Source organism: Arvicanthis niloticus, chromosome 2 (genome assembly GCF_011762505.2).
Source record: "Arvicanthis niloticus isolate mArvNil1 chromosome 2, mArvNil1.pat.X, whole genome shotgun sequence".
NCBI classification, from domain to species: domain Eukaryota; kingdom Metazoa; phylum Chordata; class Mammalia; order Rodentia; family Muridae; genus Arvicanthis; species Arvicanthis niloticus.
Genome location: NC_047659.1, coordinates 75,537,526 through 75,559,579, shown reverse-complemented (window position 1 = coordinate 75,559,579; position 22,054 = coordinate 75,537,526). Strand labels below are relative to the sequence as shown.

Genomic DNA, 22,054 nt, shown 5'->3' with positions numbered 1-22,054 from the left:
ATACTTGGGAGAGCTTGGCCCTGTCCTTGGCCTGCCTCCAGGGCTACGCGGCTTCTCTGTGACCTTGCTTTAGAATTTGAGTAATTTCGATGTCACCTAGGGAAGGTCTGTTTTAAAACCCCTTATTTTAGACCCTTATCAATCACATGTCAAATTCCTTTAATTTTACCATTCATCTCTAACGTAACAAAGCTGCCCATACATTCAAAGCCACTATTATCTATCATTATTCATTCAAAGGACCTGTCCTTATTTAAGGGAAACCTTAAATCTTATTGCACTTAATGGCGCCTGTGCAACATACAAGACTTAATTTATAAAATACAGAATCATAGACATGGCTAGAATATTTCAAGTAAAACATGTAGCCTGAGATCCATCCAGCCTTTTACATAAAATTGCTCTTAAGCAATGGTATTGGACTCCGAGATATACTCACTGTTCTCCCATTATTTAACATACAGTATATAAAATGGTAGACCTGGCATTATTCTTCCTTACGTGTAAGAATATGGGCTGGGGTTAGGATGGGGACAGAGAAGACAGTTTTATAAACCATTAGACATTTAAGTAATCTTTCTTACCACCATCTGGTACTGTAGGCCTAGCGCACACTTTCTGAGCTGTCTGAGGCCAAAAAACAAAACAAAAAAAGAATCAGTAAAATGGGTGTGCTGAGGTTTCTAAAGAGTAATAGGGACAATTTACCTAAGTCATTTTTGGAGTAATGTTTAATAAATACTTCCTGGACATTATCTTTAACAATATAGTATATAATATTTTCTCTGCCCCGCCCACATCCTCATTTGTTAAAACTGAACTTTCCTACACTTAGCAGAAACTCTGACTCAGGAATCTGCACCTCACACCCTTGTGAGTTTGATGGACCACACTTTTGAGACTCCCTGCCTCAAAACATGGAATGTGAAAGCTTAGAATTGGGAAAATTACCTGTGAAGGATCCTATCCTTGCTTGTGAAATCTTTTTGAGAGTTTAAATGCCCTAAACTCTGTACAAAAAGAAAAGAGCATGTATGCTTAGACACAAAAAATGGGTAGTTTCCAAGATTTTTTCTTAGAGTCAGTTGCTTCTGCTTTTAGAAATTCACATGGGTAGTTTTCATCTGCTAAATCTTGGCATTTTACCTACTACTTATCCTCTACGTCTGGATATACACCTTGAACACCTTGTCTCTAAACATCATCTGTAAAGAAGATGGTACTGAATCCCCAGGCAAACCGAGCAGTTTTATCATCGCTACCCACTATCCACTTAGAATACAAATTCATCGTCTTAGAGCTCTTGGGGTCAGACGTATAAAATGAATCTCACTAGGCTAAAGTCAAGGTGTCTAGCCAGGCTTGTCTTCTTTGGAGGTTCTAGTAGACAAATCTGTTTCCTTGTTTTGTTTTGTTTGTTTTCATTTTGTTTGTTTTTGTTTTTATTTCCATCTAAAGCTTCTCGGATTATGGGCTCTTAGTTCCTGTCTAACCTCCAGCTCAGTAACATCGAGTCTAGTATTGATCACATTTGTATCTCCTGCCACTTTCTCTTACCTTCCTTCCATCAGGAGGATGAAGTCTTGTTCTTAATGCTGGTCCCACCAGGATAATGGATTTTTCCCCATCTCAAGATCAGTTCATAACAACCTTAATCCACATTCATCTTTATTCTCTCTTGTTCTGTGATACAACATATTTGTAGGTTTTGGACATTCTGACAGAGACCTCCAGTAGGGGCATTATTCGACATGTGGAGCCCAAGTTTTTCTCCATCTCTTACCAATAGGCTTTTGTTAAGCTACCTGAATACACGTTAACTATTTTAGAAAACATGAACTTACAGGGTTGTTTTTTTTTTTTTTTTTTCCATCTTCATATATAATAAGGAGTTTCTCCATGAGGTGAGTAGAAATTATACTTTAATAAAACTAAGCTGCTTTTTGGGTAATCAAGAGACTGTATGAATTAGGTGCATTTCTCTTTCATATACTTATGTTGGATTTTAAAATCTGTAAATTTGAAAGTACTCTTGTTTTGTTTTTCCTAAAGGGAATTTGTTGGCTGCCTTTGTGAGCTATGGTGTGGGCTGTGTGCTTAACGCTTCTTAGAATTTTTTATTGACTTCTAATGATCTAAAACCTTGGTATTATTGCTGTTTATTTGTATAAAACTACAAAGGTTCAGACAACTGAAGCTTTGCAGTTGTTAAGTGCTCTGATCAATGCTCTGTGTATTTATGCTAAACAAATCCCTTCTTTCAGTTTTTCAACTGAAATGTTTATTGAGAAAGCAGTGTTACTTGTCTCTTGCCTGATTTCGTAAAGGAACAAATGTCTCTATCAGGCAGTGGGCATGTGACAGCCTACTTATAAAGTGTGATCTCCTGAGTAGAACACATTCTCAGAATTCTGTCACACGGCCCATTCAGTTATACAGTCATATTTAGTTCTGTACATGCAATCCTGAATTTGTTTGACTTTTTTTTTTTTTACAGTATTCATAGACTACTTGGGAGAGATTAACAATAAAGACAGGATTACAGTGGTATGTGCAGTGAGCCCTAGGAATTAAGTTCATGATGAAGCAAGGAGTATATTGTCAGGAGCCATAATGGGACAAACTAATAATTAGCAAGTGATTATCCTGAAATGGCTTGCCTTGGATTATTATATAAACTGTGACAAGTGAGCCCTCATTCAGCAAGGCTGTGAGGGAATTATTTTAGGAAAGATTCCTGCTATTAATATGCTTTTTCTATTATTATTATTTAAACATATGCAACAATCATTAAGCAATAGCACACCTCTTTGGAGCAGATCTCTGCAGATCCACGAAGATGTACTGTCTTGTAGCGATGATATATAGACAAATATATGACTTCTTCTTAAGTCTTAATGATGATCCTATAAGAATTCCTAAAATTATATCAGTGATTATTAAGCTCTTTTATAACGGGACTGCTATTAGGTCTCTTTCTGATAGTCAAAACTGCAATGAGAACTCTGCCAGTCTCCTGAGTGTCATCAGTTAATTACCCTTAGATAGTAACCAGACTTTCTCCAGCTCAGAGCACATTCCAAGAAGCTGTAAAACAATTAACCAAAGGTCACTAAAAGGGAACTCATGATTTATAATAGGTGCTAGGACAGAAGATAAAATATTGCCTGGGTTTATCTATACAAAACTTCACTAATTTCTTAGTTATAGTTTTAAACCTTCAGTGAACCTGTGGAGCTGTGACAGGTGATGGATGTTTAGCTAGATAATTACTCCTAATGGATATGCATTTAAACATTCTCTGTTGTAAACTTCTATTTCAATTTATGATGTGAATTTTGGTTTGAACTTGTGATGAACTTTGTAACATGTGACCATGTACTCTGTAAGATGTATAAGTACTGAGGACAAAGAGATGAGAGTTAATTAGATATAGAATAGAGTTATAATAGAAGGTAGAATAGAGTTAGAATAGAGTTTTTCCCAGATAGAAGTTTTGCTTCTCCCCCCCACCCCCACCCCACACACTTAGGATCTTTCTGATTTTCCTTTTCCCCTTAGATAGCTTTCATAGGAAACTTTTAACAACTTAGTAATAAGTGCTATAACTACTTCTCTAAGTGTCTTTTTCTTCCTGTGACCTCAGACTAGCAGGCATAAATTAGAGCTCAGCAGTTCCTGCTGAGTTAGAACAAAGGCCACATTGCCTAATCCTCTGCTGTTAGGCTACAGGTGTTAATCACCTAAGCCTTCAGTCTTTTAACAAGAAGTTTTTAGGATAGTACACGGCTATTTACTTAATCCTTTGCTGGTTTTGGGCTGGGGTGCTGGGTGCCAGAGACTGCAGTTTCTGGCCACAGGGTCACAGATGGATGGCAGGTCAGCTACAGTAGCATAGTAAGTAAACTTTTCTAGTATAAATAAGTAAACTTTTGATACACAGCAACCCTAAATATCTTGTAAGACCAAGTCTTACCCCCTGCCAACGTTCTTTCCCCTTGGCTGCCTCAAGAAGAACTAAGGAGGAGAAGAAAGAAGACTCCCCTCCCCCACCCCCACCCCCAATGCCAGGACTGGCCCTGGCGGTATATAGAGGAAGAAGTGGCAGTTCTTCAGGCTGAAGGCACAGCAGGGACTCTAGAAGCAACATGTGTTAGTTACAGAATGATACAGCATTGGAGTTTCTCTGTTATGATTTTTAGAAAAGATAGGATTTGGATTACATTTTTCACTATATTTATTCTTTTATTTGGTTAAGGATAGGAGTGCCAGAGCATGTATTGGAGGTCAGAGGACAACTTGTGGGATTCTGTTCTCTCCTTCCATCATTGGGTTCCAGGGTCTGCACTCAGGCCATTGTTCTTGGCTGAAAGCTCCTTTACCTGTTGAGCCAGCTCACCAGCCAGAGACTTGAATTTTACTAAGGTATTAAGCATTTCCTCAGGCATCAAGGTGGAATGTTGCTTGGGTTTTGCAATCACCTCTACTCATTCTTTTCATGTACACAGCTAGAATTTGAATATGTTCTCCAAAAACTTTTATGTTGGAAACTAAACACCCAAATCTACTGGATAATGGTATTTGGGGTAGTCTCTGGGAAGGTTAGAATTAGGTGAAACCAGAAGAGTAGTGCCCCCATGATGGATAGCATTAATGTCTTCTTAAAAAGAGGAAGTCAAACCCAAACCCAAGATACCAAATCCCCTTGTGTTGCATTGGGCAGAACTAATTCATGGACCAGTTACTGACTCAGTAATAATTGAATTTACTTTGATTAAAAAGTCACCAACTTTGAGCTCTTAATTGTTCACTAAAAACATAGAAATGAGCCTTGGTGGAGGTGTGTGTAAATGATAATGAATCAGAAAAGATTGAGTGAAAACAGTGTCTTCTGGGTCCAAGGGGACCACTGCACTCCTGAAGTCATAGCCCTGAAGTTGCCTATCTAGGATCTATATGAGGTCAGGCCAGTCAGCATTCCAGCATGGGAGTGGGGGCCACTCAGTTACTATTGTCAGTTGATGGCTGTTAGATGAGGAAACTTCTTTAGGGTTTAGTTCATAGTAGGTTGACCTCAATCCAGTGGATGGCCCCATACCTAATTGTATGTGGGCAGCACACATTGGACTCCATGGGTGAAAAGAAAAGTGCTTGAGTCTGAGTGGTAGAGAATGAGGGTTCAAAAGGAGTTTAGAGGGAGGAGTAGGAGGTGAGTATATTAAAAACACATTTTATGCAGATATAAAATTGTCAAAATTTAATACAAAATACAGTTTTAAAATGAGACTTGGATAGCAAAAACAGTTGGGAAGTGGGTTCAGAAGTAATATAATATTCACTGAGAGCTTCCCTTACACTGCAGTTTTCCCAATAATTAACATGAACCAACTCATCTCCATCCATGGTATATGCTCCAGCGATAATCCATTTCAACCTGTTTGTCTGACACCAAAGCCACCATTCATACCTGGGTCATATACAGCAGAGTAGCTCTAGATGCTGACATTTTAGTCACTGTGTTTATCCTAAGAGAACACTTGTGCCTTTTCTTTGTATTGGGAGTGAGACATACAAACCACATTGTGTAATAGTACTTTGATAACAGTCCTGAGGTAATGATAATTTAACATACGTTTGGAAAAATGCATTTATAGAGTACAAGAGCAGTATCAGAATTACTCAGCATAGTGTGGAGATGTTTCTGTCTTGCTGTCATGTGATATTGGTCTTTAGCTACTTGGTGGGTTCTTTATTTCTTCCACCCTTCTCCATCCCTTTCATACACTTTCAACTCCCTAACACTAGATAGGAGAGAAGAACAGAAGAGAGGAAAGGAAAGAGCTCTCAGCAGAATCAGGAATCAGAAAGGGTGTGACATTAGAGTACTTTCTGCTGATTAAGAGTGTGGAATTCCTTGGGGCAAGTTTTATCTTCATTGTCAAGATAGCTAATCTTCATGTTTTTTCTTCTTTGTGCAGCTATTTCTTATCAAACCATGACCAACACCAGCCAACATCCAACCAACAACCTACCCCGTCTCTTGGGGCCTTAGCTTTGATGTATCTTCTGAAAAGTCTCCAGAGTTCCAAATGTCACACAGTTGCAGAAAGTATCTTCAGCTGGTAAAATCACATTTCTGCTAAAGCACAAGGCAAATCATAGTTAGCTGCTGCTGCTTCAGACAGCCCAAAGCAGCCCCAATCGCACACCTGGGATTAAAATGAGAACATATTCTTATAATACTTCTATGTCTTCAAAGAAACCCAAACTCCAAAATTGTCATAACATTCATAGGTTTCTAATTTGCCTCCTTAGTGTGTTTCCTTGAGCCTTACTTGCTTTTAACAAAATGTGTAGACCCTTGACTCTGACACCCATGTCCATTTCTTTTGCTAAAGTAAGTGGGGTGATGATTTCTTTTTGCCCTTGTTGCAAGATTGCAGAATAAACTGGGATACATTTAAATTTTTACTTTTCATGGTTGTAATGCCAAGCAGTCCATCCCAGCCAGTGGAAGCTCTTCTGGAAACTTGGAGTATTCAGTGTGAGGATACAGATTCTACTGTATGAAACTGTGTAACCCTTCCTAGCAGTCTTCTTTAAAATGTGCATTGGCTACTTTGTAAAAGTGTATGAAACAGTCAATAAGATGGTGGTGGAGGCAGGGGGATGAAGGACGGGGAGTTTTCAGCCAGCCTGGAGTACATAATGAAATTCTCTCTCAACACAAGGCCTTGGGTTCAGTTCCTTCTACCCACTGATGGTGCTAGGGTATCAACAGATTGTTTAAAGGAAATGAGCTGTGTTAATGACCTTGTGGTAAGCAATATGTTTACTGTGGCTGGTATCTGCTCCCCACTTTTCTGTTACTGCATAAGACCTTTTTTCCATTACAGAAACATTTCTAGGGGAGATCTGACCTTGGCAAGCAAGCATCCAAGGCAGTCTTGTGGGGAATTTACTGGCACTGGTTTTGAGAGGGGCACATATCTTTGAAAACTGACACAAAGTTATCCCCCCCCCACACACACACCTTTTTTAGGAAAAAAAATGCTGATTTGCAAAATTTTGTATTTCAAAGGGACTTGGATCCTACCTCCAATTACCAGTAAAAACCACCCACCCTGATTCCAGGGACACCTTGGCTATTTTTTATAGAGTATTCGTGCTGCTTTGCAAACCTACCAAATAAATCTGAGAACCGGAAAGATATTTTAATATAGAAATTTCAATTTTAAATAAATGGTTAGGTGATCCATGTATATAAGAGACCACAGTATGCCCAGTTATTGGAAGTCTTGACTCAGATCTAGGTGTGGTTTAAGGTCACTCATGCATTTAGTATCTATAAGACCACCTGTCCCTAAACATAAACATTTTGCCTCTGCTTTCTTTTGCTCAGACTCTTTCCTCAAGAGGAAGAACTTTCCTCATCATTTAAATACCTTTCTTTCAAGTCTTTCCATATAATTGAGAGAATCCAAATGGGAAACAGTATATTCTAAAAGGTAATTGGAGGAGAATTTAGTGACATTTTTATGAATTCAGGGTGCCATTTAGTTCAAGGTGCTGTCCCCACTGCCTAAAGCAGTGGTTGCCAGCTAACCTTGAACTGAAGATGTATGTCTGTCTGTCAGATATTCAATCAAGATTTAATGTTTATGTTAAAATGAGCACATCTATCTTCTGTGAAAATACTAATCCTCTGTCAGAGAAACAACTAGCAAAGATTCTTTCCTGTTCTCTGGGCTTCTTGTTTTTTTCAGCTTTTTAATTTTCTGAGTTTCCATTTGTCAGTTGTTGGTCTTAAATCCTGGGCAAATGGACTCCTGTTAGGAGACCCTTTCCTGTGCCTTTATCATGTAGGGGATTGCCTATGTTTTCTCTCAGCAGTTTCAGTATTTCAGGTTTTACAGTTAACTCTTTGATCCATTTGGAGATAGGTTTTGTCCAAGGTGTTGGATAACTGTCTAATTTCCTACGGACATTCTGTTTCCCCAGCACCATTTGTTGAAGATGTTTTCTTTTCTCTAGCTTATGTTTTTGGCATCTTTGTCAGATATTAAGTGCTGGAGTTACATGGGTTCGGGTGTGGGTCTTTTTTGTGCTGGTATATGGTTTTTATCACTGTGGCTCTGAAGTACATGTTAAGGTCTGGAAACGCGGTCCTTCCAGCATTGCTCTTCTTGTTCAGGGTTATTTTGCCTTTTGTGGTTCCATATGGATTTTAGGATAGTTTTTCTATTTCTGTGAAAAATGAGATGGATATTTGATTGGAGTTGTATTGAATCTTTAAATAGCTTGTGGTAAAATGGTCATTTTCACAATATTAATTCTTCCAGTCCATGAGTGGGTTGTCTTTCCATTTTCTAGTGTCTTTATCTCTTTTTTTTAGTGGCTTAGAGTTTTCACTGTAGAGGTTCGTTATTTACTTGGTTAGGTTTATATTTATTTTATTTTCTTTGAGGCTATTGTGAATGGGAATGTGTCAGGGATCCTTCTCTCTGTATGTTTGTTGATGATATATAGCAAAGCTATGGATTTGTGCAAGCTGATTCTGTATCCTGCCACATTGCTGGATTTATCATTTCTAGAAGTTTTCTGGTAGAAGTTTGGGGATCTCTAATGTATAGTATCATGTCCTCTGCAGATAGGGATGGTCTGACTTCTTTCTCCATTTCTATTTCTTTCATTTCCTTCTTTTGCCTTATTGCTCCAGCTACCACTTCAAGTATATTATTTAAAAGAGCGGGGAGAGTGACATCCCTGTCTCACTCATGACTCAGGTAGAATTGCTTCAAACTTTTTTCCATTTATGATGATGTTGGCTATGGGTTTCTCAGATATAGCTTTTATTATGTTGAGATATATTCCCTCTAGTCTTAAATTCTCCTTAATAGTTTTATTAAGAAGGCATGTTGGATTTTGTTAAAGGATTTGTCTGTGTCTATTAAGTCCACTTATGTGGTTTATTACGTTCATTGACTTGCATATATTGAGACATTCCGGCATTTCAGGGATAAAGCCAACTTGGTTATAGTGAATGGTCTTTTTAAATGCCTGTCTGCTTTCTGTTTGTAAGTATTTTATCAAACATTTTTGAATCTTTTTTTTTTTAAATCAGGAATATTGGTTTAGAGTTGTTTTTTTTGTTTTTGTTTTTTTTTTTTTTTTCTGTGTCTTTACCAGGTTTTGATACTAGAATGAGAGAGTGTTCCTTCTGCTGCTGTTTTTTTCAAATAGTTAAGAACTGACTGCAGATCTTTTCGAATGGCTGACAGAATTCTGTGAATTCATCTGGCCCTGGCTTACTCCTACTACTGTTGTTGTGGTTGTTGCTGTTATTATCATTATTATTATTTCAATAGCCTCATTTGACTTTTTGGTGGTTTGGCTGAGTCCAGAAATTTATCCATTTCTTTAAGGTTTTCTAATTCACTGGAGTACAGACTTTTATTTATTTATTTATCATTTTTATTGGATATTTTATTTATTTACATTTCAAATGTTATTCCCTTTCCCCTCCAGAAACCCCCTGTCTCCCCTCCCCCTGATTCTATGAGGGTGTTCCCCCACCCACATACCTACCCACTCCTGCCTCCCCACCCTGGCATTCCACTACACTGGGGCATCAAGTCTTCACAGGACCAAGGGCCTCTCTCATTGATGTCTCACAAGGCTGCTACATATGAAGCTGGAGCCATGGGTCATTCCATGTGTACTCTTTAGTTGGTGGTTTAGTCCCTGGGAGCTCTGGTGGGTCTGGTTGGTTGATATCCTTGTTCTTCCTATGGGGTTCCAAACCCCTTCAGCTCCTTCAGTCCTTTCTCTAACTCCTCCTTTGGGGACCCCATGCTCTGCATCTGCCTCTGTATTTGTCAGGCTCTGGCAGAGCCTCTCAGAAGACAGCTATATCAGGCTCTTGTCAGCAAGCACTTCTTGGTATCTACAATAGTGTCTGGGTTTGGTGTCTGTATATGGGATGGATCTCCAGGTGGGGCAGTCTCTGGATGGCCTTTCCTTCAATCTTTTTCCATACTTTGTCTCCCTATTTCCTCCCATAAGTATTTTGTTGCCCCTTCTAAGAAGGACTGAAGCATCCACACTTTGGTCTTCCTTCTTGAGCTTCATATGGTCTGTGAATTGTATCTTGGGTATTCCAAGCTTTTGGGCTGATATCCACTTAATCAGTGAGTAAATACCATGTATGCTCTTTTGTGACTGGGTTACCTCACTTAGGATGATTACTTTCTAGTTTCATTTGCCTAAGAATTTCATGAAGCCATTGTTTTTAATAGCTGAGTAGTACTCCATTGTGTAAATGTACCACATTTTCTGTATCCATTCCTCTGTTGAAGGACATCTGGGTTCTTTCCAGCTTCTGGCTATTATAAATAAGGCTGCTATGGACATAGTGGAGCGTATGTCCTTGTTATATGTTGGAGCATCTTCTGGGTATATGCCCAGGAGTGGTATAGCTGGGTCTTCAGGTGGTACTATGTCCAGTTTTCTGAGGAACCACCAGACTGATTTCCACAGTAGTTGTACCAGCTTGCAATCTCACCAACAATGGACGAGTGTTCCTCTTTCTCTACATCCTCTCCAGCATCTGCTGTCACCTGAGTTTTAGCCATTCTGACTGATGTGAGGTGGAATCTCAGGGTTGTTTTAATTTGCATTTCCCTTATGACTAAGGATGTTGAATATTTCTTTAGGTGCTTCTTGGCCATTCAGTATTCCTCAGTTGAGAATTCTTTGTTTAGCTCTGTACCCCATGTTTTTAATAGGGTTATTTGGTTCTCTGGAGTCTAACTCCTTGAGTTCTTTGTATATATTGGATATTAGCCCTCTATCGAATGTAGGATTGGTAACGATCTTTTCACAATCTGTTGGTTGCTGTTTTGTCCTATTGACAGTGTCCCTTGCCTTACAGAAGCTTTGCAATTCTAGAGGTTCCATTCTATTGTAGATCTTAGAGCATAAGCCATTGGTGTTCTGTTTAGGAGGAATACAGATTCTTAAAGTATTCTCTTGGGATAGTCTGAAAATATTTCCATCTAAAATATATGTAACCCCTTTGAGGTCAAAATTCTGGTTTTGCCTAGGCTGGCAAAACAGACCACTCCATGGGTATTTGACAAACTCCGAATTTCACTAATATTGAAGGTAAAACATTTGTCAGTGATTTTAATGAGAGACACAGTTAGTGTAGAGATGAAATAGAGCAGATCCTGGAGTCAGTGTAGCTTAGCTGACTGATTATGGGTGGAGGAGAGTGTGAGTTCAGGCTGGGAAGGTGAAGGACACCTGTGACTCCAACTTTCATCACTCCAGGAAGCAATTGTGATGTTCTAGAATACTACAGAGCATTTAGGTGCTCTTTGTTCTGCTGTATTCCATTCAGCCTGCAGATGGCAGGATTGCTTTATTTGTAAAGCAATTTTAAAGATGCATTTTATTAGTGAGTTCCTGCTTTGGAGCTGAGAATACTGGGCAATTTACTTTTGTCTTTGCCTATTCATTTCATGGTTTTTGTGTGCTTAGGTTACAGTTCAGTAAATGGGCTGGAGTGTGTCTCTTGGATGTACCTTTGTCTTTAAATTCTTTTGTTATTGTAATGAGCTTAGATCTACTTCACACTAATACCATGAAGAAATTTGTTCTGCATTTGTATTTTAAGAGTTTGTTTATGTTAATTTTTCTGTTAATCCATCAAATTTTTAGAATGCCTGTATATGTTATGAACTTAAATCTGCAGTATAATTGATTTTGCTGAAATATGAGTTTTGTTGCCAGGATAAAAATATACATTAGAGAAAATAAATTAGAATCAGATTATTGTGCCACATTTAAAATTAAAGTCAGAATTTTGCTGTTGGAAAATTGACAGAATAGATTTAAAAGAACTGTAGAAATTACTTGAATTTGGTGATAAATTGTTTATACAGCTCATATTGTATATCAAACAACAGCATTCCAATGTCACTTATTGTGTTGTTCTTATGAGACAGTAAAATAGTTGTAATGGTTTGTGAGACATTTGCTCTTAAAAGTTAATGTTTCAAAGTAAAATACTAAAAACAAATAACACCATATCATCTTAATATTTTTAATGTTTTATAATTTCTGTATATTGGCTCACTTGCCAGCCAGTTTGAAATAATTTAACTGCTTTATAAAAATGAATAAGCAATGAACCACTACAAAAGGTTAAATTCTAGCAAAATATTAAATATGGTTAAGTATTATTTTATGTAAACTTGTATAGCCAGTTGAGCATATTTCCTCTGTCCACTCACAGTTTGGAAGTGGATATTAGTAGGAAATGGTGCACATCCCAGCCTTCTCACTGGGACAGGAGTGTGGAATGTATTGCTTGCTGGCATGAAGAGGGGGTCTGTAAATACTATCTATTCAGATGAAAAGCATAGGTGCAGCTTAATCCCTTCCAGGGGCTAAAGAAGCACCGACTGTTTTCAAGTATGGATAGCAGCCACATAGGACAGGCAGTACTGATACCTAAAGCCTAGTTTATGATTGTATACTTTCTCTATCAAGAAAAAAATATACCTCTGGGAAAGAAGTGTATAATGTTCCATTCACAGAAGATCTATTAGGACGAAACATGTACTCTTGTTAATAAGTTAATGTTCCTGGTTTGAAATGGCATTTCTAGCAGGAAGTCTGTGGAATGCTCAGAATATAAGGCACATCTTACTCTCTGTAGTAAGGCAGCACAATCAGTCAAGAGACAGCACTGAGTAATGGCAGCGTCCAACATCTTTGTTTGGGTTTTGTCACCTTCATGGAGAGTAAGGGCAGTGATCTACTGCAGGGGTTTTACATTTTATTGTCATCATTCAGGGAAGCAATTCCATTTCACCCGTAAAGGGTGACTGCGAGAATAGTGGTTACGATTTGTTTTACGTTTAAAATAAAAATGTTGGAGTTCTTAATGTACTTTGGAAAATAATGCTTAATAAATGCTGACATTTCCTAATATAGTCTGTAATGTCAGAGAATGGAAACGTGAAGGACTCTCGGGGAGAGATTATCATAGATTAGTAACAGGAGCTGTATGATGGCATTGGAACCAAATGGGAAAATACAGGAGAGTCTTTTTTGAGAAAACTGATTTAATTTTTGTCACAAATTGAGATCTTATTGTGGGAGCACCGTGTCCTTTCATTTCACCTCTCTGAAGTGGAATTCTGTTTGGCAGATTAGTATATGTATGCTCATGACATATTCTTTCCCGTAATGCCAGATTTGAGCTTTTTAATAAGAGCGACATATTGAGACTTTTAAAAAAAGCCATGCTTTTAGATTGAGGCTTGCTTCTTGCCTGTTTAGGAGTAAGAGTTAGTTGCCTTCTTATATTTCCAAGCAGATTTGTCTCTATGAGTTTAAAAAATAAATATTGAGAGTTGAGCTTGTTAACATCCTTAGCAGTTGTCTTCATTTGTTTAGTAAGCCATGAAAAACGTAATCAACTCCTCCATAATTAGAGATTTAAAAACTCATTTTATTACTTCAAAATGTGTTTCATGTATTAGCTTTTGAACACTTGCTGACATTTTTCATTACTTCAAGTGTCCAAACACTGCAGTTTGGAATTACACCTTGTGCGTGTGTGTTTGCTCTAAGCAGACCCCCGTACGTCCTCTTTACTTAAGACTCTGATGGTCTCCTCATAGGTAGATAACAGTGTATTGAGGTGGTACACGGACCCTTTCATCATTTCCACCTATCTAGAATCCTAATTCTTTTAGTGCACAAAGATTTGTTTGGCTAAGAAAAAGACTTTTAGAGCTGTTTTGTAGTTGTAATTTTTATCTTGACTAGATTTCAGTTTGGAATTAAGTGAAATTATTGGTGATAGTTAACGAAAGCCAGAGTAGACAAGAGCTGAATGCCTGTGCTCTCTAGTCTCGTTGCTCGTAGTGGAGTTAGAACCACTGAATTTCCCCCCTCGTTTTTTAAATTAAAATTGTTTATTTTGTGTGTATGGCAGTTCTAACACCATGTATATCTGTGTATCCCGTTTATGCTCTTAAGCACTAAGCTAGCTCTCCAGCACATATCCATATCTGTTCTCTCGAGATAGGTTGAGATTAGCTGCTCTCTGGTGTATTTGAAACACTCATTATCGTTTGTAAAAGTGCTTTCTTAATGCTGCAGTTCTATATGCCCAAGGTAAAGGTACATTAGGCATTTTGTTATACTTACAAAGAATGCTTATGTGGAGTTGATATGTCTGGTTTGCTGTGGTTGGTCCCTAAGCTACCAGTGGTTAAATGATGAATTGCATTTAACAGGCATTAAGGGACACAAAGATACAAAGTACCATAGCATAGTAGAGGCTAGCCTTGAGTTAGGCAGGGAGTCTGCACTGCAGTCTTTTCATTGAAAATGTGAATGCTCATAGGACATGTAGTTTAGACTCTCATCGTTCAGCCATTAGTCGTGGTCATTCTACTTTTCTAGCTTTTTAAGAAGATACCAACTTACAGTCAGGCAAATAGAGATTGAATGAACAGGTAGAGTCTAAACACTGATGGCTTGATTGGAATGTGGCCATCTGTAGTTGGATTTTTCAGTCCAGCCCTGTATTTATTAGACTTCAGGCCTTTTGGTTGTGGGTGGGAGGTTGTATATGAATTGCTGCCTCAAGCCTACAGAGCTTCAGTGATTGGAACAGAAAGAAATAGACCTGTGGACCTGCCTTTGGAAGGAAATTGGTTACCACCCAGACCATGGAAGACCTGAGAAGACACACATTTTCCATTAACAAAAAAAAATATTTTTTAAAAAATGAAGACATAGCATACGTGCTATTCCTGGTCTTTCAGAGAGAAGTGGAGAGCAGACAGAAGTTTTCCTCTGACTATTGTATACTTGAAAGGACTGAAAATGCCTTTACTATGAAGCCATAGGCATTTCCATTTGAAACTACAGTAAAATCAGTTGGTTTCCAAAAGGAAATATCTGACTTCCTTAAACATTTGTGTTAAATCTTCTTGATTTTACCCCTATAACATTAACAAAGAAAAGTGTAATCTATCCTCTTCATGTTTGGAATGTGTGCAGCCTGTGCCACAGTCTTGAGAGTTCATTAGGACAAAAGACATTCTGGAAGACTTCTGGGAATGGCATTTGTTGCTCTGGTATTCTGCCAGAATAACTTTTATATAAGTTATATAAGACTCATGCACTTCCAATGAGGTCCTAAACGGTGAAGATGCTTGGGAAGGATGCTGGGTGATTAGGTAGTGTCTCTTTTAGATAGCTGAGGAGAAAGTAGTTTCTTAATTATGCTTTACTGAGAGGTCTCATGGGTCAAGGGGATGTTTCTACAGCACCTATTGGGATCTAAATTTTGCTTAAGTCCTAGGTTTTCCTGCCCAATCATCCCTGACAAGGCCAATGTTCCTGCTTGTTCCTACTGGCAAGGACAGTTGTACATTGAACAGCATAGGATTAGAAGTTATTATATCTGTCCCAATTATATTGCTGTAGGACATTAGAACCCTGTCTTGATTTTGTTTTGTATCTTTTAGCCATGAAAAGGGATCTGAAAGTATTCTAAATATTTAAGTATTAGCTTTATGTTTTGTTTTCCATAGTCACTTTATTTCCAATTTGCAATACACTTTGGTGTGTGTGTCCTTTCTCAATAGATTATGGAGGGACATTGTATGTGTGTGTCATAGTACATGAGTGTAGTAGAACAAATGTATGTATGCATAGTGTCTTGCTGTGTGTAATATTTGTGTTGGTATGTGAGTGTGGGTTTGAAGTATTTTTGTGTGCATGTTTGGTTAATCTTTTGTTTTTAATTTCAGCGGCTCCTATTAAGATCCTAATGCCATCGCTGTCTCCTACAATGGAACAAGGGAACATTGTGAAATGGCTGAAAAAGGAAGGTGAGCAGCTGTGTTCCTGATGTCTTCCCTGCATGATGATTTGATCATTTTGTTCCTGTAGCATCATGTATTTTACATAATTCATGATAGAAAGGAAGCAGGTGTGCTTCTTTGCTGGTTGGTATAGATTTGTGTAAATAAACACTTTACCATATTAGTACATCAAGAGTTTTCTATGTTAAACCAGTCTTTTCAGTGTCCATAATGGTGAAATAAAGGCTTTCCCTTCCGAAATTTAGCTCTTCTCATGGCTTTTAGATTCAAAATCATTCTCATGTTGCTTAACTTATCACCTTATTGTGCTTGTAAGTGTCTGCATGTTTTCCTGGAACTGGGGACGTGCTTTCAATAGAAAGGACAAATAAATAAATAATATAAGGGAAACTCAAAAAAGAAACAACAGTGGAGAACAGAGGTTTAGTTACTGGGTCCTAAACCTCTACAGTTAAAACTGTGGTAGGTGCTTCAAAACACAGACTGGTGGAACTGAATAGAAAATAGGGCAGTAATACTCAAGGATGTTTTAAGTGTGAAAACACACAGTATTAGATTCATCGTTTGTGTTGTGCCAAGACTAAATTATCAATAAGGTGGATACCATATAAAAATAAAAACATTTGCCACAAGTACTAAGAGAAACTTTGATAGTAACAGTGTGGTAAATTCCCTGCCTCTCAGAATCTATAGGCAAGAGGCAATAAGTGTTAAATTTGATGAAAAACATTTTTTGTAGGGCTTGAGAAAATGCTCAGCAGTTAAGAGCACTGGCTGTTCTTTCAGGAGATCCAAATTTGAGTCCCAGTACCCAGATGGTAGCTCACAACTGTCGGTAACTCCAGTTCCGGGGATCCAGCACTTTCTTTTGGCTACCATGGGCACTAGACACACATGAGGTACACATGCATATGTGCATATGAAACACACACACCTAAAACAAAGTAATAGTGATAATAATAAATTTGTATAACAGAAACATCGTAAGCCAAATAAAAAGAATCTAGTAACAAACTGAAAAAAATCAGTATTTGTAGCTTGTACCACAAAGTATGACTATTCCTAAAAAATTTAATATATGAACAGGTGGGTTAATATCATGTTTCAATATCATATGCACAATATAGAAGTTTGACCATCTGACCAATGGATGGAGTGGTGGAAGTGAGTGCTCTCAAATACTCAGGAGTGCAAAATAGTCTCAATGCGGAGAATCTGCAGTGTCTATGAAAAATTACATTTATATTTACTCTTTGGCCGAGCAGCTCTATTCCCAGGGACTTGTCTCATTGTTACACTGGTAAAATTAAGACAAAGTGCACCACATGTGAAGCTATTTATTGCCTGTTTAGCAGAAAATGGAGGCAGCCCAGATGCTGGTCAGGAGCACTGTTGGTTAACTTGTAAAACGTCTATAACTATAACGAAGTGAGCAGTATCTCCTGTTAACGTGGAGAGATCTTCAGTGAAAATTATCAAGGTAGAGTCAAGGGTAGTGTGTCTCATCATAAAGAGGAAGGGCAGTTGCCCAGGCCTCAGTAGAAGGACTGTAGGTAGAGTCGGTGGTCGAGCACTTGCCTAGCAGGTGAGAGGGCATGGAATCAGCACCCAGAAAAGGATGAGAGAAAAGTTTAATGACAGTTAGTAGTTATAATGGAGAGGACAAGATGGGGGAGACAGCAAGGCCAAAAAGGTGCATGTCCCTGAATATAGATTTATTTTTCTCTTTGACGTAGGAAAAAATACATATTTTGTATGATCTTAAAATTAAAATGTGAAAGTGCCCTAATGTTGAGACAGTTGAAACTGGTGAACATGTATCTTGTTGCTGGTAAGGCTATTTTAAATGTCAATAAACTTGCCTATAAATGCCTAACAGAGTCTAGCTGAAGGAGCTCCAAAAACAGTCCTGAACTGTTAGGGTGAGTGGTCATGTTATGATGGTTGGATTGGTGAACTGTTAGGGTGAGTGATCATGTTAGGGTGAGTGATCACATAATGATGGTTGGGTTGGTGGCTTTAATTTCAGGCTCATATATGTATTTTACAGACTACATCAAAGGAATAATTGAGGTAGATGGATCTGGGTAACCTGGACTTTGGGCTGGGTCACAGACAAAACAGATGAATGATAGCAGAGATTAAATAAAGACCCCATGATAATAATTGTCAAGGTCTTTCCTGAAAATGTGTAGAAACAAAGACTAACCCACTGCAAAGCATCTGCACTTCAGTCTCTTAAGTCCCAGCTCCCACTGCAGTAGTGTAACTGGTGGAGATTGGCTACTGCTGGAGCAGGAAGTATGCCTGTGAACCTAGAGTATCCTGTTGTTTCAGAAAGCAAGGACATGCCAAAACTTAAGAGGGCATTTTATAGACTCCAGGAGCTAAAGATAGGGTCATTGAAGGATCACTAAGGATGATGAATGGCATTTGAGTGTACACAAGGTGTGTTTGAACTCTGAGTTCTCAGTACTGAAAACTAATAGTAATTGAAAAACTTGAGAGGATTCTAGGAAATGAACTCACTTTGAAACTAGTAATAAATGGAAAGACAGCTACTTCTCCCCATCTTTCCTCCCAACTGAATGTAGCTGAGGGTAACCAAATAATCAGTGAGAAGAAATGTCTTATTGTCAGCATACCTCAGCTGTTGAAAAAGTAAAAGTCATTCTAAGTCAGGGTACCACCGCTGTACAGTCTGTTATGAAGTCATAGCTGTAGCTAGTGATTGTCCAGTTGCTACATCATGGTACGAGAGGCGGCCAGGCAGTCTGTGCTTCCTGACGTTGTTACACCTCACCTGTTGTGAAGTAGGCCTACCAGAAAGGGAACTGAATGTACGTAATTTAAGCCTGCCATGTTCCCGGATATCAGCAGGAAGTGAAACCTGTTTTAGGATGCCAAAAGCTGTAGTCAACAAGCCCACAGACTAGGAAATGCTACAGGCCAGCTTCTAGAACACATAATTTCAAGAGTGGCATGCAAACCATAACAGACTTGAGAGACTAAAGCTCATGTGTAGACTTTATATTGACTATGATCCAAGCAAATAGAAGTTTTAAAAATGGCTAGAATTTTAATGCTCTGAAGGGCCATTTTTTTTTTTTTTTTTTTAAGAAGTTTAGTGATGCTGTAGTTATCTCTAAGAGTTAGGACTTGAAATGATACTATGTCTGTGATTGGGTTTGAAGTAATACCGGTGGAAGCTCTGAGGTTAAAGACAGGTATGGATGCAAGGCTGGTTATGAGTCTCATTACGCTATGACTTCATTAACTTTCCTTGCCACTTCTATGTGTGTTTGAAATTTTGTAATGATATATATACTTTAGAAGTTGTACTTAGTACCTTTGCAGTATACTCTAAAGTGAGAAACCATTCTTTAGTTTTTTTTCAAATCACCAGATGAATTTGATTGTTGCTGTTATTAAGAATACTTGAGCCGGGCAGTGGTGGTGCACGCCTTTAATGCTAGCACTTGGGAGGCAGAGGCAGGCAGATTTCTGAATTCGAGGCCAGCCTGGTCTACAGAGTGAGTTTCAGGACAGCCAAAGCTACACACAGAAACCCTGTCTGGAAAAACCAAAAAAAAAAAAATAAAATAAAATAAAATAAAATAAAATAAAATAAAAATACTTGATACAAACCTGTTTTAAAAGTTGTGCTTGCCTATTGTGTATAGCAGCCATTTCACCAGACCTCAAGTGTCTAGTATGGTGCTTAGAAAAAAAAAAGACTGAATATCCAGGCCAAAGAGGTGAATGTGTCGTGTGGTTCTGTGTCAGAGAAGTAAAAGCAGTAACATTGGTGTAAAGGAAGGTGGGAAAGGCCCTCTGTCTTCTGGAATCTGCTTTCCGGTTCTTTTTTCCATCCTTTGGTCACTGTTCCATTGGTAGTAAAAGTAACTCCTCCTGATACTCTCCGCTGGCCAACGTCTTATTATACTCTCAAACTATACTTCCATCCCCTTTCTTCATGCTCCAAAGTGCTTATCTTTGAAGGAAAGAGAACAGATCTTTAGTCTATATTCAGAATCACTAGATATACCAAGAAATTGTAGGCCAGCAGGGGCATGCTCCCTGCTGTTTGTCTTGGGGGCTGGTCAAGCAAGTGTTTAAAAAGGACAGAGGGAAGAGCATGGGACTAGCTCTGGCCAGGACTTGGAAGGTGTTCCCATGTGATTGATGGAGTTAGCACAGGTGTCTTTAAAGTAAACACTGCTATTAAATGGTGCAGTCTAGAGTTCATCAAATAGCATAAGTGGCACTTAGGGCATGGGCAAGGATTCTAAGTCTCACAGGATTCTATTCTGACTCCAGGAGCTCCAGCTATTCGTGGTGTCACTTTCACTAATGATGACAAGTGTGGAAACCTGGACGAGAGCTGGCAGGCATTTAGTTGAGAACCCTGGCCAAATGAGCTTGGTGGTGGTTTAGAACAGGACTGCCTTTCTTTGAAGGAATCTGGGTACTAGGAAATGCAAAAGGGGGCCTCACAGCAGAGGTTTGGCCATATGGATCCGGCTGGTGTGGGAGTAAGGGGTATGGTACATTGTGGCTGATGAGTCTTGGAAGTTTCATTTGACTGGTAGCATTGCTTAGCTCTTTTCTTTGTGGGGAATGTGTTAGTATGTTTTTTTCCCTGGTTATAACCAGTTTGGACAGCCTCTGTAAGCAGTTAATTAGTGAGCACTTAGATAGATCCAAAAGTGTGGAATGTGACAAAGATCCTGGAAAGCTTTACAGATTAACTAGTTCCTATAGAATAAATGGACTTAAAACATGAGAGACTCCAAGAATTCAGCCAGAGCCAGGAGTGGGAAGTGGAGCCATGCCATGTGCCCTCCTGGGCCTGGAACTGCTGAGAAAGGGACAGAGATGTGAGTTGGTCGAGAGGTAGGAAAAAGGAAACCTGTGGTTAAATTCAGGTTTGGGCCTGGTCGGTTTTGAGATGCATTAGGCATTGAAGGCAGGATGCTCACTCAGCCTGTTACAGGAAGTGGAGTCTGGGCACAGGAGTGGGTTGCTGATAGTGTGAGCTGTCAGTGTGAGTAGCGCTCAGTGCTGTGTGGCAGCAGAGTTATTGCTGGTCTGGCTCTCTCTGTGGAGTGAGAATGCCCATTCCCTTGAAACGTGGGCTTCAGCTTTACAGCACTTGGACTTTGTGAGTGAGAACTCTCTGGCTGAGGCAAAGGGTACTCAGTTATTAATACCTTTGAAGCCATCCTGGTGGGGTACAACCTATAACCCATGCAGGATCCCAAGGTCAAGTCCCATTTGCTGAGCACTCAGTCCCAAACTTAACGATGTCTGGGAATGAAACTCAGTAAGCATAGCCAGCAGCAGGTAGACCTCCAGGATCTGCCATTGGTTAGAATTACTAAACTCAAACAAAAATAAGTGAGTTTGAACTTAGTAAACATATAAGAGAAGGAATTAAAGATGATGACATGGACACACTATAAAAAAACACCAGGCAGAGAAAAGGGCCAAATGGAAGTTCTAGTCATGAGAAGTGTTGCCCATAAAATTAAGACTAATGTTGAAGGTTGGGTGAGGATGTCATAAGACACGAATGGAAGCCTTGTATGGGGAAACCCTGCTGATAAAGGTTGAAGTCTCCCATGACAGGATAGTTCATCTGAGTTCAGCTCAAAATGGAAGATTCCCTTTACCAGCAGGGATTCTCCTTCTCTGACCTTGTCTGGGGATCCTGACTCCCCACATCCTACATGAGAGGGCTGAATAGTCCTTGGCAGACCTGCAAACTTCCTCTTTTCCTGATAAGGATCCACCCAGCAAGTACCTGAGATTCCTGGAATGTCTCTTCCTACAAATGAGACATTCACAAACTTTAAACTCCAGCCAATGATTTTTGTTTACACTGAAAACTCTTTCCCACTTTCCAAAATCCATATATACCTCTGGTTCACCTGTAATAAAGTGTATGCATATAAACCCACCCTGAATAAAGGTATGTACACAAGCTAAGATCTTCTAAGAGAGCTGTTTCATTGAAGATCGTGGGAGAAGGCCTTTCTGTAAAGAACTGTAGCATTAAATACCCTCCCCCACCCCTGCTTCTGCCCACAAATCTCTCCAGCCTCCTGGTGCACAGCGGCATCGGGACACCC

General features: G+C 39.0%; 1 protein-coding gene and 1 long non-coding RNA gene across 2 annotated transcripts in view; both read left to right on the top strand.

Moving 5' to 3' along the window:
• Pdhx (pyruvate dehydrogenase complex component X) overlaps nt 1-22,054 on the top strand; it is a 54,436-nt gene that overhangs the window by 401 nt on the left and 31,981 nt on the right. Inside the window, exon 2 of the mRNA XM_034495104.2 lies at nt 15,846-15,926. Coding sequence (XP_034350995.1) covers nt 15,846-15,926 — 81 coding nt within the window. The remainder of the gene's footprint in view (nt 1-15,845; nt 15,927-22,054) is intronic.
• Nucleotides 4,268-7,508, top strand: LOC143441376 (uncharacterized). Its single transcript, XR_013108712.1, has 3 exons — nt 4,268-4,425; nt 5,979-6,122; nt 7,403-7,508. It is a non-coding gene; the product is annotated as an uncharacterized LOC143441376 (long non-coding RNA).